The 16941-nt window shown below is 35.7% G+C and overlaps 1 protein-coding gene across 2 annotated transcripts in view; it reads left to right on the top strand.

Moving 5' to 3' along the window:
* The window catches only part of ADAMTS19 (ADAM metallopeptidase with thrombospondin type 1 motif 19), a 224024-nt gene that overhangs the window by 122971 nt on the left and 84112 nt on the right, over positions 1-16941 (top strand). For both annotated transcript variants that reach the window (XM_044387367.3, XM_057307094.1), the window contains 2 exons: positions 234-384; positions 12987-13088. In XM_044387367.3, coding sequence (XP_044243302.1) covers positions 234-384; positions 12987-13088 — 253 coding nt within the window. The remainder of the gene's footprint in view (positions 1-233; positions 385-12986; positions 13089-16941) is intronic.

Consider the following 16941-nt stretch of genomic DNA (forward strand, 5'->3'; position numbering starts at 1 on the left):
TATAATACAAAACATTCTGTTACCTTGAATGTTACTATTATTAGGATTATCTTGCATAGTTGTACGTAAATGAGTCTCATAGGGGATGAGTTCTGTGACTATTCAGTAGAAGAATTTATAAATAAAAGTAAGAACATATTTTTAACATTATAAAAATGTTTCCTGTTGCTATGCTAATTATAACAAGTTTTTACATGAAATTCAAAATTTTACACATATCTGCATATTGCCAGGTCAAAGGCCAGTAACTGCTTGCTACAGACAAACCCCCACAGTGTCAATTCCGTGATGGTTCCCTCCAAGTTGCCAGGGATGACATACACTGCTGACGAGCAGTGTCAGATTCTCTTTGGGCCATTGGCTTCCTTTTGTCAAGAGATGCAGGTAAGGGTTGTGTCCAGATGCGATTTTTTTTAAGTATATGTTCATATTCATTGTTTAGAAGCATTGATTGGAGGTGGGAAAGATGACTGTATTTCAGAGTCTGTGACTCTTTTGAGAGCACCCCAATCTTGGAAAGAAAGCTTTTCTAAGAGAAGGTTACTGCGTTTTTTCCCCTGGCACTTTGGAAGTGATAGAAAGAAAGTGTGGATGTTTAATCTAAGTCAGGAAGGAATGACCCAAGAATTTCAATTTCAAAAATGGCACTGAAGTCAGGGAAGTATTTATATTGTGCCAGTTCAGTGCTTCTATTTTAAATCTCTTACTTTCTTACATGGTAGGTAACTGGGTAAAAATACAGTGAAAACGATACATGAACATGTAATTGTGGAGGAAGAAGTATATCTTTGAACCCTGAAAATAAAATGTTAAAAATATGTTCTACCAGAACAAAAACTAGAGGGTACATTTTTAAATAGTTGAACTACAGGAAAGGGGTAAATATATGATGGTAAACTTTGCAATATCTGTATATTAATATTCAAATAATCACTCAGAGAGGCCAGCGGTACCAGTCTAGAAAATATGAAGTCTGAAAGATTGAGCAAAATGACCTTCTTAATTGATATAAGAGTTTTAGTTCTTCTTACTTTCCCTTCTTTCTTTTCTTCTTTCTTTTGGTTGCCCATCCCCTACCTGCCCACCTATTGCCACTTCTTCCCAAAATACACACACACACACACACACACTCTCTCTCTCTCTCTCTCTCACACTTTGTATTGCAGGAATAAATTGATAGTCATGCTTAGAGTCAGTTGGTAGCTGTTTATCATTCTACCTCAGTTTCTGTGATTGCCTCAAAAGACTGGCTTTGTTGAAGATAATGCTGTTTCAGAGTACTAGCACCATAATTAAAATCCATTATAAGTAAAAAAGCATATGACATTACGAAATATTTGATTTTTTCTCTTCTTTGTAGTTCTTATCCGAGGAGTTGTTCACTTATCATTTTCTTCTTATCCATTTCCCACATCGGTAGGTAAGCTCCGTGAGGGCAGAGGGCATTTCTCCAGCATCTAGCCCAGTGGCTGGCACATGGTAGACATTCAGTGAGGGTTCGACTTAAGATTAAAATAAGTGAATGTATGAAGGAGTTGGAGCTGCGTTAAATGTGACATGTCAAAAGGTGTATAGACTACAGAATCCATCTGGCAATAGTGGAGCTCAAAAGGAACTGTTGGCAGGGTGTCTGGGTGGCTCAGTCAGCTTAGCAACTGACTTTTGGTTTTGGCTCAGATCCTGATCTGAGGTCGTGAGATCGAGCCCCACATTGGGTTCCATACTCAGTGCAGAGATGCTTGAGATTCTCTCTCTCTCTCCCTGTCCCTCTGCCCTTCCTCTCTCTCTCTCTCACACACACACGCATAAATACATAAATCTTAAAAAAAAAAAAAAAAAAAAAAGAAGAACTGCTGGTGTGGGTGTGTGTTGTGACCTGGGTCCCAAGGCTTTATATGTGGCAGAGCGATGGGTCCTTGGAACTTAGTATCAGGTGCGATGGTTCAGCAGTAGGCAGCTTGGCTCTGTACTATGTCCCTGATCCCACCCTGACCTTCTTGTTCACTCTGCTCTCATTCTGGGCCTTCAGACAATCAAAAGGTGGGTTATAGTCTTCTTTCTTAAATCTTCATGGCAAAAGGAATGTTTTGAGGTATATTTTCACGTGCTGAAATTAGCATCGTTTTGGAAAACAGACGGGGCTGTTTCTGCTTACCATTGTAGTATTATGTGGGACATAGTTTCAGTTCATGTGCTATAGAGAATTGATAGGGCTGATAAATGTAAAATTTACATGTTTTATGAAGTATCCCACATGTTAGACAAACTCTGCAAATGATAACTGCAAACATGATTTTGGTAAATTTTAGATTATTTTTCACAAACATTGTGTTTAAGAGCTTTCAGAAATTATTTTATATTGCAGTTAGTTAAATTGCACTAATACCATTCTACAATATTTTGAACTCTCAAATATATGCCACATAGTACATTAATTATTTATATTTATGATCTAATTTGATTCCTATAAATATTATATGCCATAGTTATTACTCAGTCCTGTTTTTACAGATCAAAAATTTGAGACCTGTAGAAGTTAAATAACTCCGTTAAGTTCTTATACCTGCCAGGAGGGAACGTTAGGTGCAGATCCAAACAATGGAGTACATTGTACCCACTATGCTCTACTGCCTCTTAGGGAACTCAAACTTCTTTATGAGTTAAAGTCATACGTCAGATGCCAGGGCCCCTGGGTGGTGCAGTCGGTTAAGTGCCCAACTCTTGACTTTAGCTCAGGTCATGATCTCAGGCTCATGAGATTGAGCCCCACATTGGGCTCCACACTGAGTGAGGAGTATGCTTAAGATTGTCTCTCTCCTTCTCCCTCTGCCCTTCCCTGCTCCCCCCCCATCTTATACTCTCTCTCAAAAAAAAAAATCATAAATCCTATCCTGTGTTTTAACTGAATTTGTTCCTTCTGCTACAGCTCCGGCATCGTCAGAGTTAAGAAATATCTTCATTGACTTATTTTATTTTTCTAAACTATTTTGCTCTATTATATGTTATTTCTCACTAACCCACCTGCTTGGAGTTTCTTCCATCTCTGAAAGTGTAAGTGTTAATTACAGGATTTTAAATCTGTATTTCTCAATGTCCTAAGATGTTGCTGTGTTTTAAACTAGGAATTTTGTAAATAAGGTTTCAGGTATTCAGAAATATTCTTTTTTACCCTCAAGTTTTATGGGTGTGACTTTTTTATTGATAAAATCAGTTTTTTCTTTATTTCTATCTGTGTGTAATATTTATTAAAAATTATTTTTCAAACAATACTGGAAAGAATTGGACTGCTGCGGAAAAGCAACACCGCTGGGTCAGGGTTTGATTGGAGAACACTGGTTGGAGGGACGTGAACCCAGTCTTTAATAATGCTTCTGCCTCTTATTAGTTGTGCAGACCTAGTCCAAAATTTTTTCTCTTTAAGACAGACTCCATAGAACAAGAAGTTGGACTATGTTATCTTTCTGAGTCTTAGAGTTAAGAGAATGGACTTCTGTGATTCCACAATCATTTTCTGATACCACTCTTAAAAATCATGAGTTCAATTCCAAATTAGTGCAGAGTACAAAGTGTAGTAACTAGATCAATAGAGCCACTGAAGAGATTCTTTATGAATGCCAGTCACTGATTTATAAATATTTATTGAGTTCCATCTACTTTTCAAGCACAGTTCTGTACCCTACAGAACAGGAAACAAAGACCCCCACCTTTCATGGAGCTTCCATTTTTGTTACAAAAAACAGGCAAAAACATTTATAAATACACTTTAGCATATATATTTATAACATGTCAATTGGTAATAAATGTTTTGGAGAGGTGTAAACCCAGGTAAGAAGGGTAGAGAGTAAAACCAGGGATTGAGAGGGTAGGGATGTTGTTATTTTCTATAGGGTGATCTGGGAAGGCCTCCTGGAGAAGGTGACATTTATTTTGAGATCTGAAGGCAGTGAGAGAGCAGGCTATGCATTTATCTCGGGAGGAATATGGAAAGAGAAAAGAGAAAGCAGAATGCCCTGGAATGAAGTTTTAGTAAGTTTCAAGTTTAAGATACTAATTAAACATCCAGCTAGAGCTGTAAGTTGGTCCAGGATAGATGCTTATGCCGAAGTCATCCATAAGTAGGTGATATTGAAGATGTGATGCTAGATGATTACAGCAGGAAAGGAGTTTAATGGAACCGACAAAGGAGAGACAGAGAAGCTGCTGACTACCATATTTGGAAATGAGGAACATAAGGAGAAACCAACAAGTAAAGCTCGGAAGACATCCGTTGGTAGGAACAGAACCGAGAGAAAGCGAGATCATGAGGGCTCAGTTCGGACATTTTTCAAAGTGGAAATGAAAAAGCAGAAGACGGGAGTAAAAGGAAGTCTGGGAATATGTAATTGACTTGTTTTTCCCACAGAATTTGGTACTCTGTGAGTTGGCGTTTTCTGGAAATCCCTGAACGTGTGTCAGGAGGTATAACTTAAAGACATAAGGGAAATAGTTGTGAAGTGTAGAATTTTGGAGAGTTCTCCTGGTTAAGCCACACATGTGGATACACGTGGAGTCACCACATCTACTAGTCAGTCATCCAGCCTTTTAAACAAAACAAGTCTCTTAGAAGACAGGCTTGGTAACATCAAAGAAATTTTCTATCAGTTCTTTTTATTACTGTCCCGCTGGCACCTAAAAGAGTGCTCAATAAATATTTGTTAAATGAAGAAGTGAATCAACTGAATTTTGGAGTAATGATTCTAAATTTTCACTCATAGTCAAGTCTTGGATATATCATATGCCAAGATAGCATGACGATGACCTAAATGTTATTCAGTATTTTTTTTTTTTTTAAAGATTTTATTTACTTATTTGACAGAGAGACAGCCAGCGAGAGAGGGAACACAAGCAGGGGGAGTGGGAGAGGAAGAAGCAGGCTCATAGCGGAGGAGCCTGATGTGGGGCTCGATCCCACAACGCCAGGATCACGCCCTGAGCCGAAGGCAGACGCTTAACGACTGCGCCACCCAGGCGCCCCTAAATGTTATTCAGTATTAACTCCGTGATTGCACAGAAACCAGCCGATAAGGACAGAAGGCTTATGTTTCAGGTCTTATATGTGAATTAATCAGGCACCCTATGATCATCCCATTTCCCATCAATTAGAAATAAGTATCAGGCTGCATGGAGTGAAGATTCATAGCAACTCTGCGACATGCGTGTCTCTGGCAGAATCTTAGAGACAAAGGCAGTTGGTCCATCATATTTGAATGAGCTAAGAAGTAGGGTTTTCCATATGTATAAACATATAGTTTGACACAAGCACTAGAGACACAAGCGCTAGAGACTCCAACGATACATGCTGATCTAATTAATGGTGTAAATTTACCCTTAGGATTGTAACTTACGTCTGCAAAATGTTTAAAGGAATAGGCATCTGTTGAGGCATAGAGACAATGTTTAAAGTCTTGTGAAACAACTCAACCTCCAGTAATAATAGCTCACTCTTCTGACTTAATGTGCTAACTTCTTGGTGGCTGGTTCCTGAGTCCTAAGCAGTTGGTACTTCTGGGCCATCTGGCATCTCGTGGCTGAGCCAGCTCCAAACAGCATCAAGTCATCAGAGTAGCTTCCTGGACTTACTTACCCTGGCTCAGAATTCAGAGGTATGGGTGTTTCCCTAGAAACAGTAAGGAGTGGCTGCATGAGAGTTGCATTTTTTGAGTGAGAAGGAAGTGTACTAAAATCTGAAGAACTCCAGGAAACCTAAGGATCTGCCGTTGGTTTTGGAGTAGGCACATAGTGAATTAAATGTATATTTTATCAAATAGGAAACTTTCTGCTTTCATCAAATCATATGGTCACTTTAAAAAGTAATGAGGAAAGTTCCAGTTTCACATTTTTCTTATATTGAATTGGTACATCAAAGCCAATGGACTTCTAAAACCTCTCATTTGATCCAGTGAAGAGGCTGGCATTGAAATGAGGTCGCTTATGAAGAATTCTAGAAGGCCGAGTCTCTGATTTGGCATTGTGATAGTCCAGAGGCAATAGGAATTTGGACTTAAGAAGATGTGGCATCAAATAGCCCTCGATGGCTAGTAATTGTTAGGGCAACTAAGACAGCATCGCTGATAAAACATGTTGTCAAAATTGATGAAGTTGTAAATTTTAAATCCTTCCTTCTTATAAGATCATTAAAACTGTGGTGGGTTAGAACTACCAGGAGTTGATTCTGAATGTGTTATATTCTAATCACAGCTTCACCTTATTCTTCAAGCTTTAACGCTGCCTAGTCTGTGAGGACTTTCATGGCAGTTTACTTGACTGCATAATCCATCCGTTTCTTTTTTTAGAACTCATTTTTTCCCGTGAATTTTTATTCACATGGACTTTTATTTTTTAAGTCCCTAATTTGTAAGTTACCCATTTACATTTTCACCCATTTTTCAGTTTTCTGGCTTTTTCTTGCTGATTTGCAGGAGTTCTTTCTATGTTCTAGGTGAAAATTCCTTATGCCTTACCAACAGTGTGTTTGTTGTGTGTGTGCTAACTTTTTATACACTGTCCTTTGTCTCTTAATTTTGAGGAAGATGAATCCATCAAATTCTCCCGTGAAGGTTGTGCTGTTTATATTTTTTATTTGTTTGTTTTCTCGTACACATCCTTCCCTACTTTGGAATTAAATTCTTATATGATACCTTCCCTTCCTTTTAGCTTAAATCATATTTCTTTAGCACCAGAGACATTTTGGGTTTGTTTTTAAATTTATTCATGCAGAAAACTATATATATCATATAATGTTGATTTACAGTTTTTCATTTGCTTGATCTGTTTTTTCCTTTTCCATTTTTCTATGACTTGTGCCTTAAAATCTATTTTGTCTGGCATAAAAACTTGTATCCTGGCTAATATTTTCCATACCTATATCTTCAGCCTTTCCAGATAGAAATATAACTATGGGTGTGGATATAAGGAGTAGCTAGATTTTCTATTTTTCTGTTTAAACCAATGTGATAGTTTGTGTGTGTGTGTGTGTGTGTTTTCATCAGCTAATTTAACATTTTTGCATTTATTTAAATTAGTTTTATTTGAGATTTTTATTCTGTCAGCCTGTTTTGTGTTAGTGTTTCATATTTATATTCTATTTTTCCTCTTTTTCTCCTTTACCACTTCCTGTTAGAGAAACCATATTTTTCCTCTGCATTCAAAAATCATACATTCTTCATATGTTTTTATGTGTATCAGGAATCAGTTTTTTCTCTCATGATAAATAGCATTCCACTGGTAGATAACCTATTTTCTCGATTAACTCACCTCTTAGTAGACATCTGGGATGTTAGCTATTATGAATAAGGGTACTCTGATCATTTGTAAATGAATATTTGTATAGACAGGTTTTGTTCTGCAATATGAGTACATTAACACATTATTTATTAATACATTAATTTCTTACAAAATGTGGCCTCGAGACTGGCTGCCTGTTTTTGTAAATAAAGTTTTACTAGAACACAGTCACCCCCATTTGTTCATATGTTCTCTTTGGCCACCTTCAAGCTACACAGACAGTGTTGAATAGTTGCAACAGAGACCATGTGGCCACAAGCCTATAAAATATATACACTTCGGCACTTTATAGAATAAGTTTGCTGACCCCTGTTGCAGGTACTCTGAATTTTGTTGTAGTCCTCTCAAGAGTATCTCCTCTCCCCAATCATCCACCACCCCCACCCCCTCCCCAGAGAATTAAGTGTTAGATTCAAACCGGAAGCTTTGTCTTACCTACTGTGGACAACAGCTCGTATCTTCAGTCCACTTTTTCCTCATCTGGCCTGTAGGGAGTGTGTTCTCTGGATGTGTGGGTCAGGTGCCAGCTGACGATGGGCTTCTCTCCCTTCCTTTTGAGATTGGCCCATCCGTTTTTGACAGCTTTCACCAAAGCTGTTTCTGTCATCACGAATCTGAAAAGATGGCATGTTTCTCGCTGTTGCTTTAGCCGTGCAATGTCACGCGATGACCACAGCCCACGGTAGGGTCAAAGCTGCAAAGCTGGTAAATGCAACTTGTGGCAGTCCCTTCAGCTCCCCTAAAAAGTTCACCTACCTCTGTTCATTCTGCAGAACCAGCATGAGGTTGTTCTTTGTATTCTGTCCGCAGCTGATGGTTGTGATGGGCAGGATGGTTAGTCTTTGGGGAACTGACTCCACCATTGCAGAAGGGGAATCTTTATTTTTTCTCTCTCTTTCATACTAGGGATTTCTGGATCATTTTTCTTTGAAATATTTCGGAGTTCCTTTTTACTTTACATCCTTTTTCTTTTCTTTGGGGCTTCATTAACTAGGTACTGACAGTCTTCCTTTCTCTAATCTTTTCTCACTCCTTCCCTCTCTCTTTCATACTTTCTGATGTGTTCTGTTCAGGCGTCCTTTGCAGTTTGCTGCTTCATTTGTTGGCTGGGCTTGGACTGCCTTTTTCCCCATGTCTGCTACTCAACTTCGGCCAGGAAGGATCTTGAAGTATTTGGAGTAGAGGAGGGAAAACAGAAAACATCAAGCTTATTTGACTGCCCGGGACCAAATCTTCTCTATTAAAGGATAAAGTTTTTTGAGATGTAAATGAGCTACATTTCTAGTATTTTTTCCCACTATGAGGAGGTTTTATAATATTGGCTAAAATCCAATTATTGTTGCTTTCCATACTCAACATTTATTTAGACTTATCCTCATTTTTATCAGTCTCTTTGCTCACCGTTGTTTTTCAGTCCTTTCCTATGAGATCATATTCCTTCTTGAAATACATCATTTAGAAGTTCCTTTTGAGCAGATCAGTTGGTGGTAAATACTCAGTTTTTGTTTCCTTGAAAGACTCTTTATTTAACTGTCAGTCTTGAATAAAATTTTAGCTGAGTTCAGGAGTTTATATTGACAGTTATTTTTTTCCTCTTGCCACTTTGAATACACCATGTACTCACTTCCTGATGTGGGTGCCAAGTTGCTATTTTTGCCATTTTCCTAATTTTAAAAGAAAACTTTCAACATTTCACTCTTTTTTATGCTGTTTGTTGTAGAGTTTCATAGGTGTCCAGTAATCGTGAAGACATTTCTTTCACTGGCTAGTTAGCTAAGTTTTTTTTTTTTTAATGAATAGATATTGAATTGCATTATGTGCTTTATACCATAGATACAGAAATCATAGATTTTAAAGTCATTAATGTACTTGATTACATTCATCAAATCTCTGATATTACAGTAACCTTGTATTCTGAAGAAAAAAACAACTTGGTCATGGCATTGCATTTTTTTAATGCATTGCCGGATTTAATCTGTTAAAACTTGCTTAACATATTTAAATCTAGATTCATAAATAAGGTAGATTATTATTTTCATGTCCTTTTGAAACCCCTGTCTAGTTTGGGTATCGTAAGTGTGTTTAAAAGTGTTCCTTTTTTCCCTCTTCTCTAGAGAGCTTACATAAATTGACAATATACGTTTTTTGAAAGATTGTTAGTTTTGGGACCAGAAGTATACTTTGTGGGAAGATATTTAATGATCAATTTTAACTATTTTATGGTTACAGAATAGTTCTACTTCTCTTTTTCTTCTTGAGTCCATTTTAGTAAGTTTTTAGTAAGTTTTTTAAAATATCTTTTCATTTCATGTAAGTTGTCAGTTTATTGGCATAAAGTTGTTCATGTAATTTTATTTGTTTAAACTTGACATTATCTGTAGTTATACCTTCATTTTATTCCTAGTAGTAGGGTTTGGGTTGTTTTTTGTGTTTTGTTTTGTTTTTTGGTGTTTTTTTTTTTTTTTTTTTTTGCCTTCTCTTTTTTCTTTAATTTTCAATTTTATTAGTATTTACAAAGAACTAGATTTCTGCTTTTTATTACTCCTTTAGATTCTGCTTTACATTATTCCTTTAGTTTTCTGTGTTTTAAAATACCCTTCTCCCCCCTTTTCTTCTCTTCCACCCTTAAAAGTACTATGATGTTCTGTGATGGAAACGAAGGTTTTTAAAAATATTATCCCATACTGAATTACATTTGCAACCAAATGTTAAGTTATTGACATTGTATTTTGGAAGATAATATAAGTGGTAGAACAAGGAGTTACATGTACAAGATTTAATTGTTACTTCCATATGTATGCACTGAAGATTTTTTTAATTTTAATTTTAATTTTTTTTAAGATTTTATTTATTTGAGAGAGAAAGACAGAGAAAGCAAGCAAGAGCAGGAGTGAGGGGGGAGTGGTAGAGGGAGAAGCAGACTCCTCGCTGAGCAGGGAGCCCAACGCGGAGCTGGAGCCCACTGTGGGGCTGGATCCCAGGACCCCGGGATCATGATTTGAGCTGAAGGCAGATGCTTAACCGACTGAACCACACAGGTGCCCCAAGATTTTTTTATTTTAACAAAAATTTCAGAACATCTTAATGTAACTATTTGCTGTACAGAAAGATATGAGTATAGGTTATCTTTGAAGATAAAATTTATGATTTTTATACATGGACGATTTATCTTCCACTTAAATTATTTCATTTAAACTCTATGGTATTTTCCTGTAAACATTTTAGAAAGCCTACTTGAGATAAACATCCACATTCCTATTATATGCTTTTAATGGTCTTTTCTTATTATGGAAGAATTTTTAAAAAGAATTTTGCATTATTATTTATTAGTTTTCTAGGAAAAGCTAAGGTGTGCCTTTCTGTCCTGGATTCCCATGCAAGCATTGGAAGTTTTAAAGTTCTTTCCTTAATTGATAAATTAAGTGCTTTCAGCAATTAAGTTGCAGAAAATATTTGACTCTAGCCTAACATACAGTATTTGGTTCTTGCCCCTTATTATCTTTTTTTTTTTTAATATTTATTTATGTATCTGAGAGAGAGCCTGGATGTGCCAGCAGGGGGGAGAGGCAGAGAGTGAAAGAATCTCTAGCATACTCCCCGCGAAGTGGGAGCCTGAGGCAGAGCTGGATCTCAGGACTTTGAGATCATGACCTGAGCCAAAATCAAAAGTTGGACCCTTAATCGACTGAGCCACCCAGATGCCCCTTGCCCCTTAATAGTATCCTTGTACTATCTTAAGAAAGGGCTTAATATCAGCCCTCATCTCACACATCTTCAACAATTTCTTGTGTTACTTTTTGACAGTTTAGTGTGAAATCTTGAATCCGAGTTATTTTTAAGAATGAGTTGTAATTTACTTATCGTAAGATCCCTGGACCTGCAGAACAGAAAGGGGGAAGAGATTCTCTCTATGAGAGATTTATTCTACATGACTGTGCTTCTCTTGAAAAGCTGCCAGGTTTGCTTTTATGCTCCCAGTGCCTCAAGTGGGAATCAATTAGAGTACCTGCTGTTTTGAATAGCAGATAATGGTGGAAGGTCAGAATTTAGACCACCAACAGTGTTCAATAAGCTGGTATTATTATAAAACTACAGTATACAAGATTTGCTTTTTTGTTCAAGATGCATTTGTTAACTAATGAGCTTGACAAACATAACTCATGTTACAATACAGCTAAGCTTTATTGAACACACATGATAAAGCAAAATTGTTCTTTGTTGGAAAATTCAGCATTTGATCCCATGACTATAAGACACCCTGAACAGAAGGGTATTAAGGGGAAAAATACATTTGGGAACTATAATTCTTAGGTTAGAGATCCATTAATTCAAATATAAATGTGTGCACAGAAGTAGTTGATAAACAACCTATCTGTTTATTTGAAAGAGTCTCAAATATTGCAGAGAAGCAATTTGATTTAGACATTGACATTTTTAAAAAATAAATCCCTGGACGAATTTTTGGTAAACGATATGTGCAAACAAAACATATAAGTTAAGCTAAATCATCTCCTAAATATAACACGGTATATTTGGATGAAGTATTTTGAAGTGCAAAAGCTATCATAGCAGATAAAATAAGGTGAATAGAATATATCCCACTCTTGCCATACATTATATAATTTTTAAGAGAAATCTATATTTTTAAAGGAAGAAAGAATAGGAAAATATCATTTGCGGCCTTGTGACAAATTCAGTATTAGAATTGTAACTGGGCTGCTTACAACATTCGTTTTAAATATCTTTCCCAAAGTATTTAGTAGATTTGGGTCATAAGCTAATTTTTACTCTGCAGTGATTTTTAGTCTATTTTGTGTATACCATCAGAGTTATCTTCTCAACCTGCTGGTCTACTGCTAAGTGGCTTCTTTCTCCCTCCAAATATAGAGTCTTTCACCCTTCGTAGCATTCGAGATTTGGTTCTTCAATCTTTAAAATCTTGTTCACTTTAAAATCTTGTTCAAGACTGTGCCTTTCACATTGCCATGACTTGTTCTCTTTATCGATCTTCTTCCACGTTCTCCACGTGTCTCGATAGGTAACACAGTCATCTTCACTATGCATTACTCTAATCACCTTTAAATACCCTTCATGGATTTCATATTTCTATGAAATGCGAATGTGTCCTGTGTGCCTTGAGGTAAAAATGACTGGTAACAAAAACATACCCATTCAGAGTCTGTATTGTGTCAAGGGCCAAGGCTATTTTATGAAATAATGAAATACTAACCATGGCCTTTAAGTGTAAAGCAGAACATAAGTGAACACAGGCTTTAGGACAGCAGCAGGCACTAAATTCATGCCACACACACATCACTTTTCCTTCCAGCCTAGTTCACAGAATGGTATAAATAATGGTTTTTAGCGTACACTTTTCCTATTGTAGCGTTAATCCTGAGTAATCACATGTGGTTTTTTTTAAAGAAATATACAGATATTTAAATGTATTAAACAGATTTTCTGTTTTTAATGTATCAATATTCTCATCACTATACATAAGCCATATGCTATTTTAATTATAAGTTTATATGAAAAGTACCTAAAGCATATTTTTCTTCAAACAATTTCTGTTGTTCCATCAAAATAGCGTTCTCAGAAATTATTGACTTCACCTCAAAAAAGTGATACCTCCTCCTTATTAGTTATTATGGCCTTGTTTTCAGCATGTTATTTGCACAGGGTTGTGGTGCAAGGTAGAGGGTGAGAAAGAATGCAGAACCAAGCTAGACCCACCGATGGATGGAACTGATTGTGACACTGGTAAGGTAAGTCATTTGAGTCGCCTCACGTTAATTAAGAATGTGGAATGAAACTCAAGAAACTCGCATTTTCTTCTGCCAGTTATTTGTGTATCCATCTTAATACTAGTGGAATACCTTCTGTAAACCTATAAAAATTTTTCAGTATTTCATTCATTTTCAGCTTTAACTTTTATATCTTTTCAAATCTATGGTTGTTTTGTTAACATAAATGCAGTTATTTTTTATTATTTTTGATTATGAGAACATCGAAAGATATGTGCGTCACTTTAACCAAAAAATGAATTTATTTTTACTATTTAAGTGAAACATAGGTAAATGATCACAAATAATAGCATAAAAGGTCAGTCTTCCAGAACTGATGAATCCTTTCAGTAATAAAACATTGTCTCAGAAAAGACACTAGCATAATTTTTCCTTGTCATTTCAAGCATTATAAATAAAATATTCTAATAGACATTTTGAAGATTAGTAACTATTTGGCTGTCTGAGTTGTTTAATGTGTTTCATAAACTTACAGGAAAATTTATTAGTATCCATTTCCATATCAATGTTATTGTTATTGAAAAGTGAATTTTCTTTTGATTTTCATATCAAAATTATTGCCGTTGAAAAATAATTTTCTTTTGAAGAATATGAAGGAGGTAGATCCCATCTAACTATATAGTGTTAGTTAATCAAAAGATAACCGTTCAATAGCTTACATTATTTTCTAGTTTTTATTCTGTAAAGGGAAAGTGGAATGGTTAATCACTTTACTCATTAGATATAAGATCAGAAACCTTGCCTCTGAAGAACATACATGTTTATTAAATTTAAAAAGAAACAACAATATAAAGCTTACTTGGAGTGAATTCCTTAATGAAAACAATGAAGTTATATAGAATGCTATCTTAAAAGTACATTGTTTTTAAAAATGGACATAATGGAAATTCAGCAATTCCACTGCTAGAGTTTTGTGCTAAGGAAATACACGTGTTTCACAAAGATGTGTGTACATGTAAACACACACACACACACACACCCCCCCAAATGCTTATGTAAGAATGCAGTTTGCAATGGTGAGTTATGAGAAACAATGCAAATAATCATGACCTGAGGAATGGTTACAATGTAGCTGTTAAAAGAATGAGGTAGATATACATATACATGCAAACTGAAAAGATCTAAAAGACATGGTGGTTAATACATAGGCATGTCAGAAAAATTAATACTTTATGATACCCTTTGATATTTACCCCCAAAAATGTTATGAATACACACATACATTGTATATATTCCTAAACTCCTAGAAAATGGTTTGAAAATATAAACTCCAAACTGTAATCAGTAGTTATCTCTTGAGAAGGAAGTGGACTTGATGGCTGAAGGCAGTAGGGTAGCTGAGGGTAAATAAAATTATTTTCCCAGACACTTTGGGTTGTCTGACAAAAGCATGTAGTCATTTATTACTTCTATGATTTCTTCAATTAAAGAAAAAAATGTATAACTGTTTAAGTACAAAATATCTTTAAGACTAGAATAATGTCTTATCACTAGATACAATCAATAGAAAAATGGTTTCTTGAAAGGGAATTTCTGTGAATTATCAGCCAGTTGTCTACGGACCGTGCCAGATGTTTTTCTGTGAGTTTATATGGAGAGTCAGAATCTGGGTTGGTTTTATTTTTTTTTAATTATACACAAAAGTACAATAACGTGTGCTTATTGGGCAAGCCTCACAGTATTATGTTGAGTAATTTATCGCTGGAATCATAAAACTCTGCACCAGCTATAATTTTTATCGTTCCTGAAACATGGAAACCGTAATAAACAAAGATAACCAAGTATTCAGCCGTATTTCTTCAAACATCACACAACCCATTCGTCTTACTTAGTTTGTCTTTAGCAATATAAAATCCCTTCATTTTTATAAACTGATGTCCTAAATATTTTTCTACTATTTTTTTCATCTGATCTTTATGAGAATGATTTGCATTCTTGAGGTCTCTAAAATAAACTTATTCTTGTAGCCATCAAAATTGTAATTGCTCATCAAAAGTAAAATGTTTTTATTTCCTTCTAATTGTGCTAACAATATTCTCTTAGTGGTTCTGTAATGCTTTGTGTATTGAAATAACTAATGGACTTCTCAGTTCCTCAGGCCATGTGGGCTTCTTCAAATATCCATCTGTTCCAGCTGTTGTAGAAGCAATCATGGAAATAGCTTCCAACACTCTACAGACTAGTGCTGTAGTGTTAAAATATTTGAATGCTTTCAACCTCACACAAAACACTGCTAGCCTGGTACATTGCAAACCAAGAAACAAAACTGGGATTTTTTTTTTTAGGTTTTTTTTTTAAAGATTTTATTTATTTATTTGACAGAGAGAGAGACAGCCAGCGAGAGAGGGAACACAAGCAGGGAGAGGAAGAAGCAGGCTCATAGCAGAGGAGCCTGATGTGGGGCTCGATCCCATAACGCCAGGATCACGCCCTGAGCCGAAGGCAGATGCTTAACCTCTGTGCCACCCAGGCGCCCCTGGGATTTTTTTTTTTTATAATTTGTTACAAAATTGTGTAATTTTGTAATTTTTTATAATGTATAGTGATGTTAATCTAGCTATATAACTAATTCGTCTAAGAGTATATAATCAAGGCTGAGCAGTTGCCTACAGAATTTTATGGTTCAAAGTAATTGTAAAGATAAGGATTTATCTACAATGTCTACACAGCCTTTTCCAAATTACACGCAGGCTGTTTTCTTTCTTCTCCTCTTCTCTTTATAATACTCTCATCTGTGTTTACATTTACATTTAAGAGATGTTAAAGAGTGGGTAAATGATTTAGTAAAAACCGAGAAATGTGTGTTTTTTCACTGACAACACTTGCTAGGAATTGGGGGAAGGGAAAGGAAAGTTAAATACAAAGTTAGTAAAGTTTTTAGCCTGTTTTGAAGAATTCTACATAATATATTTAGTTATTTACTTCCCTAAATTGAGATTCTTGAAATTTACCATCATGATTCTTTATTGAAAATGTAATGACTGTAATATCCTTACACTCACACATTTGCATATGTAGAGAGTTTATTGCTTTCTGTCCTCCTCTCATCCAACAATGTATGTACAAGAAGATTGATTAGACAGTGATGTTCCCTTTGTCATCTTCACAGACCTCTTCCAATCTGATGTTTTCATGAACTTCCCAGACATGTCCACACAGAAATTTGATAGAATGGAAATACAGTCAATTTTTTAGGTCGTGTACTGTCCCAGAAATAACCTATATTTTATATTTCCCTAGCATTTGCATAAATCAGACTGAATTAGTAGATATGACAGATTTTTCATTTTTTAAACCAGGTGTAATATAATTTTTGAGGCTCAAAAGTACAAATGAAGCAAAATATGTTGCCAGAAAATATATGAAAAGCATCATTAGGATCATTTTATATATAAACCAAATGGGATGTATTATATAATAATTTAAATAAAAAACAAATGGAATAAGTTATATAATAATTTAAACAAAAACATTTAACCCTTTCCTCAATGTTGAAGTACAACACCACCTAGAAGGCACAAAGGCAGGTTCTCCATGGTTTCATCCAGAGAGGTGGTTCTCTGCAAGGTGATGAACTTTAAATATTATGCTATGCTTTCTTTACATTTCACTGGTTGGTGTACGCAAATTTGGCTCGTATATCTGTTTCCATTCCTCTTCATCTGCCCCATGTGGTCTGGTTTAAATGATGTGCAAGTCCAGATGCTGTGAATGCTAGCCCAGGCTTTCAATGTCAGTTTACTGCTAACTGAGCAAGGAGCTATGATATGCACTACGGGAAACATAAACACCCTTCAAATAGGCCAAAACAATT

The sequence above is a fragment of the Ursus arctos genome, unplaced genomic scaffold (assembly GCF_023065955.2).
Source record: "Ursus arctos isolate Adak ecotype North America unplaced genomic scaffold, UrsArc2.0 scaffold_5, whole genome shotgun sequence".
In the NCBI taxonomy this organism is placed as follows: Eukaryota; Metazoa; Chordata; class Mammalia; order Carnivora; family Ursidae; genus Ursus; species Ursus arctos.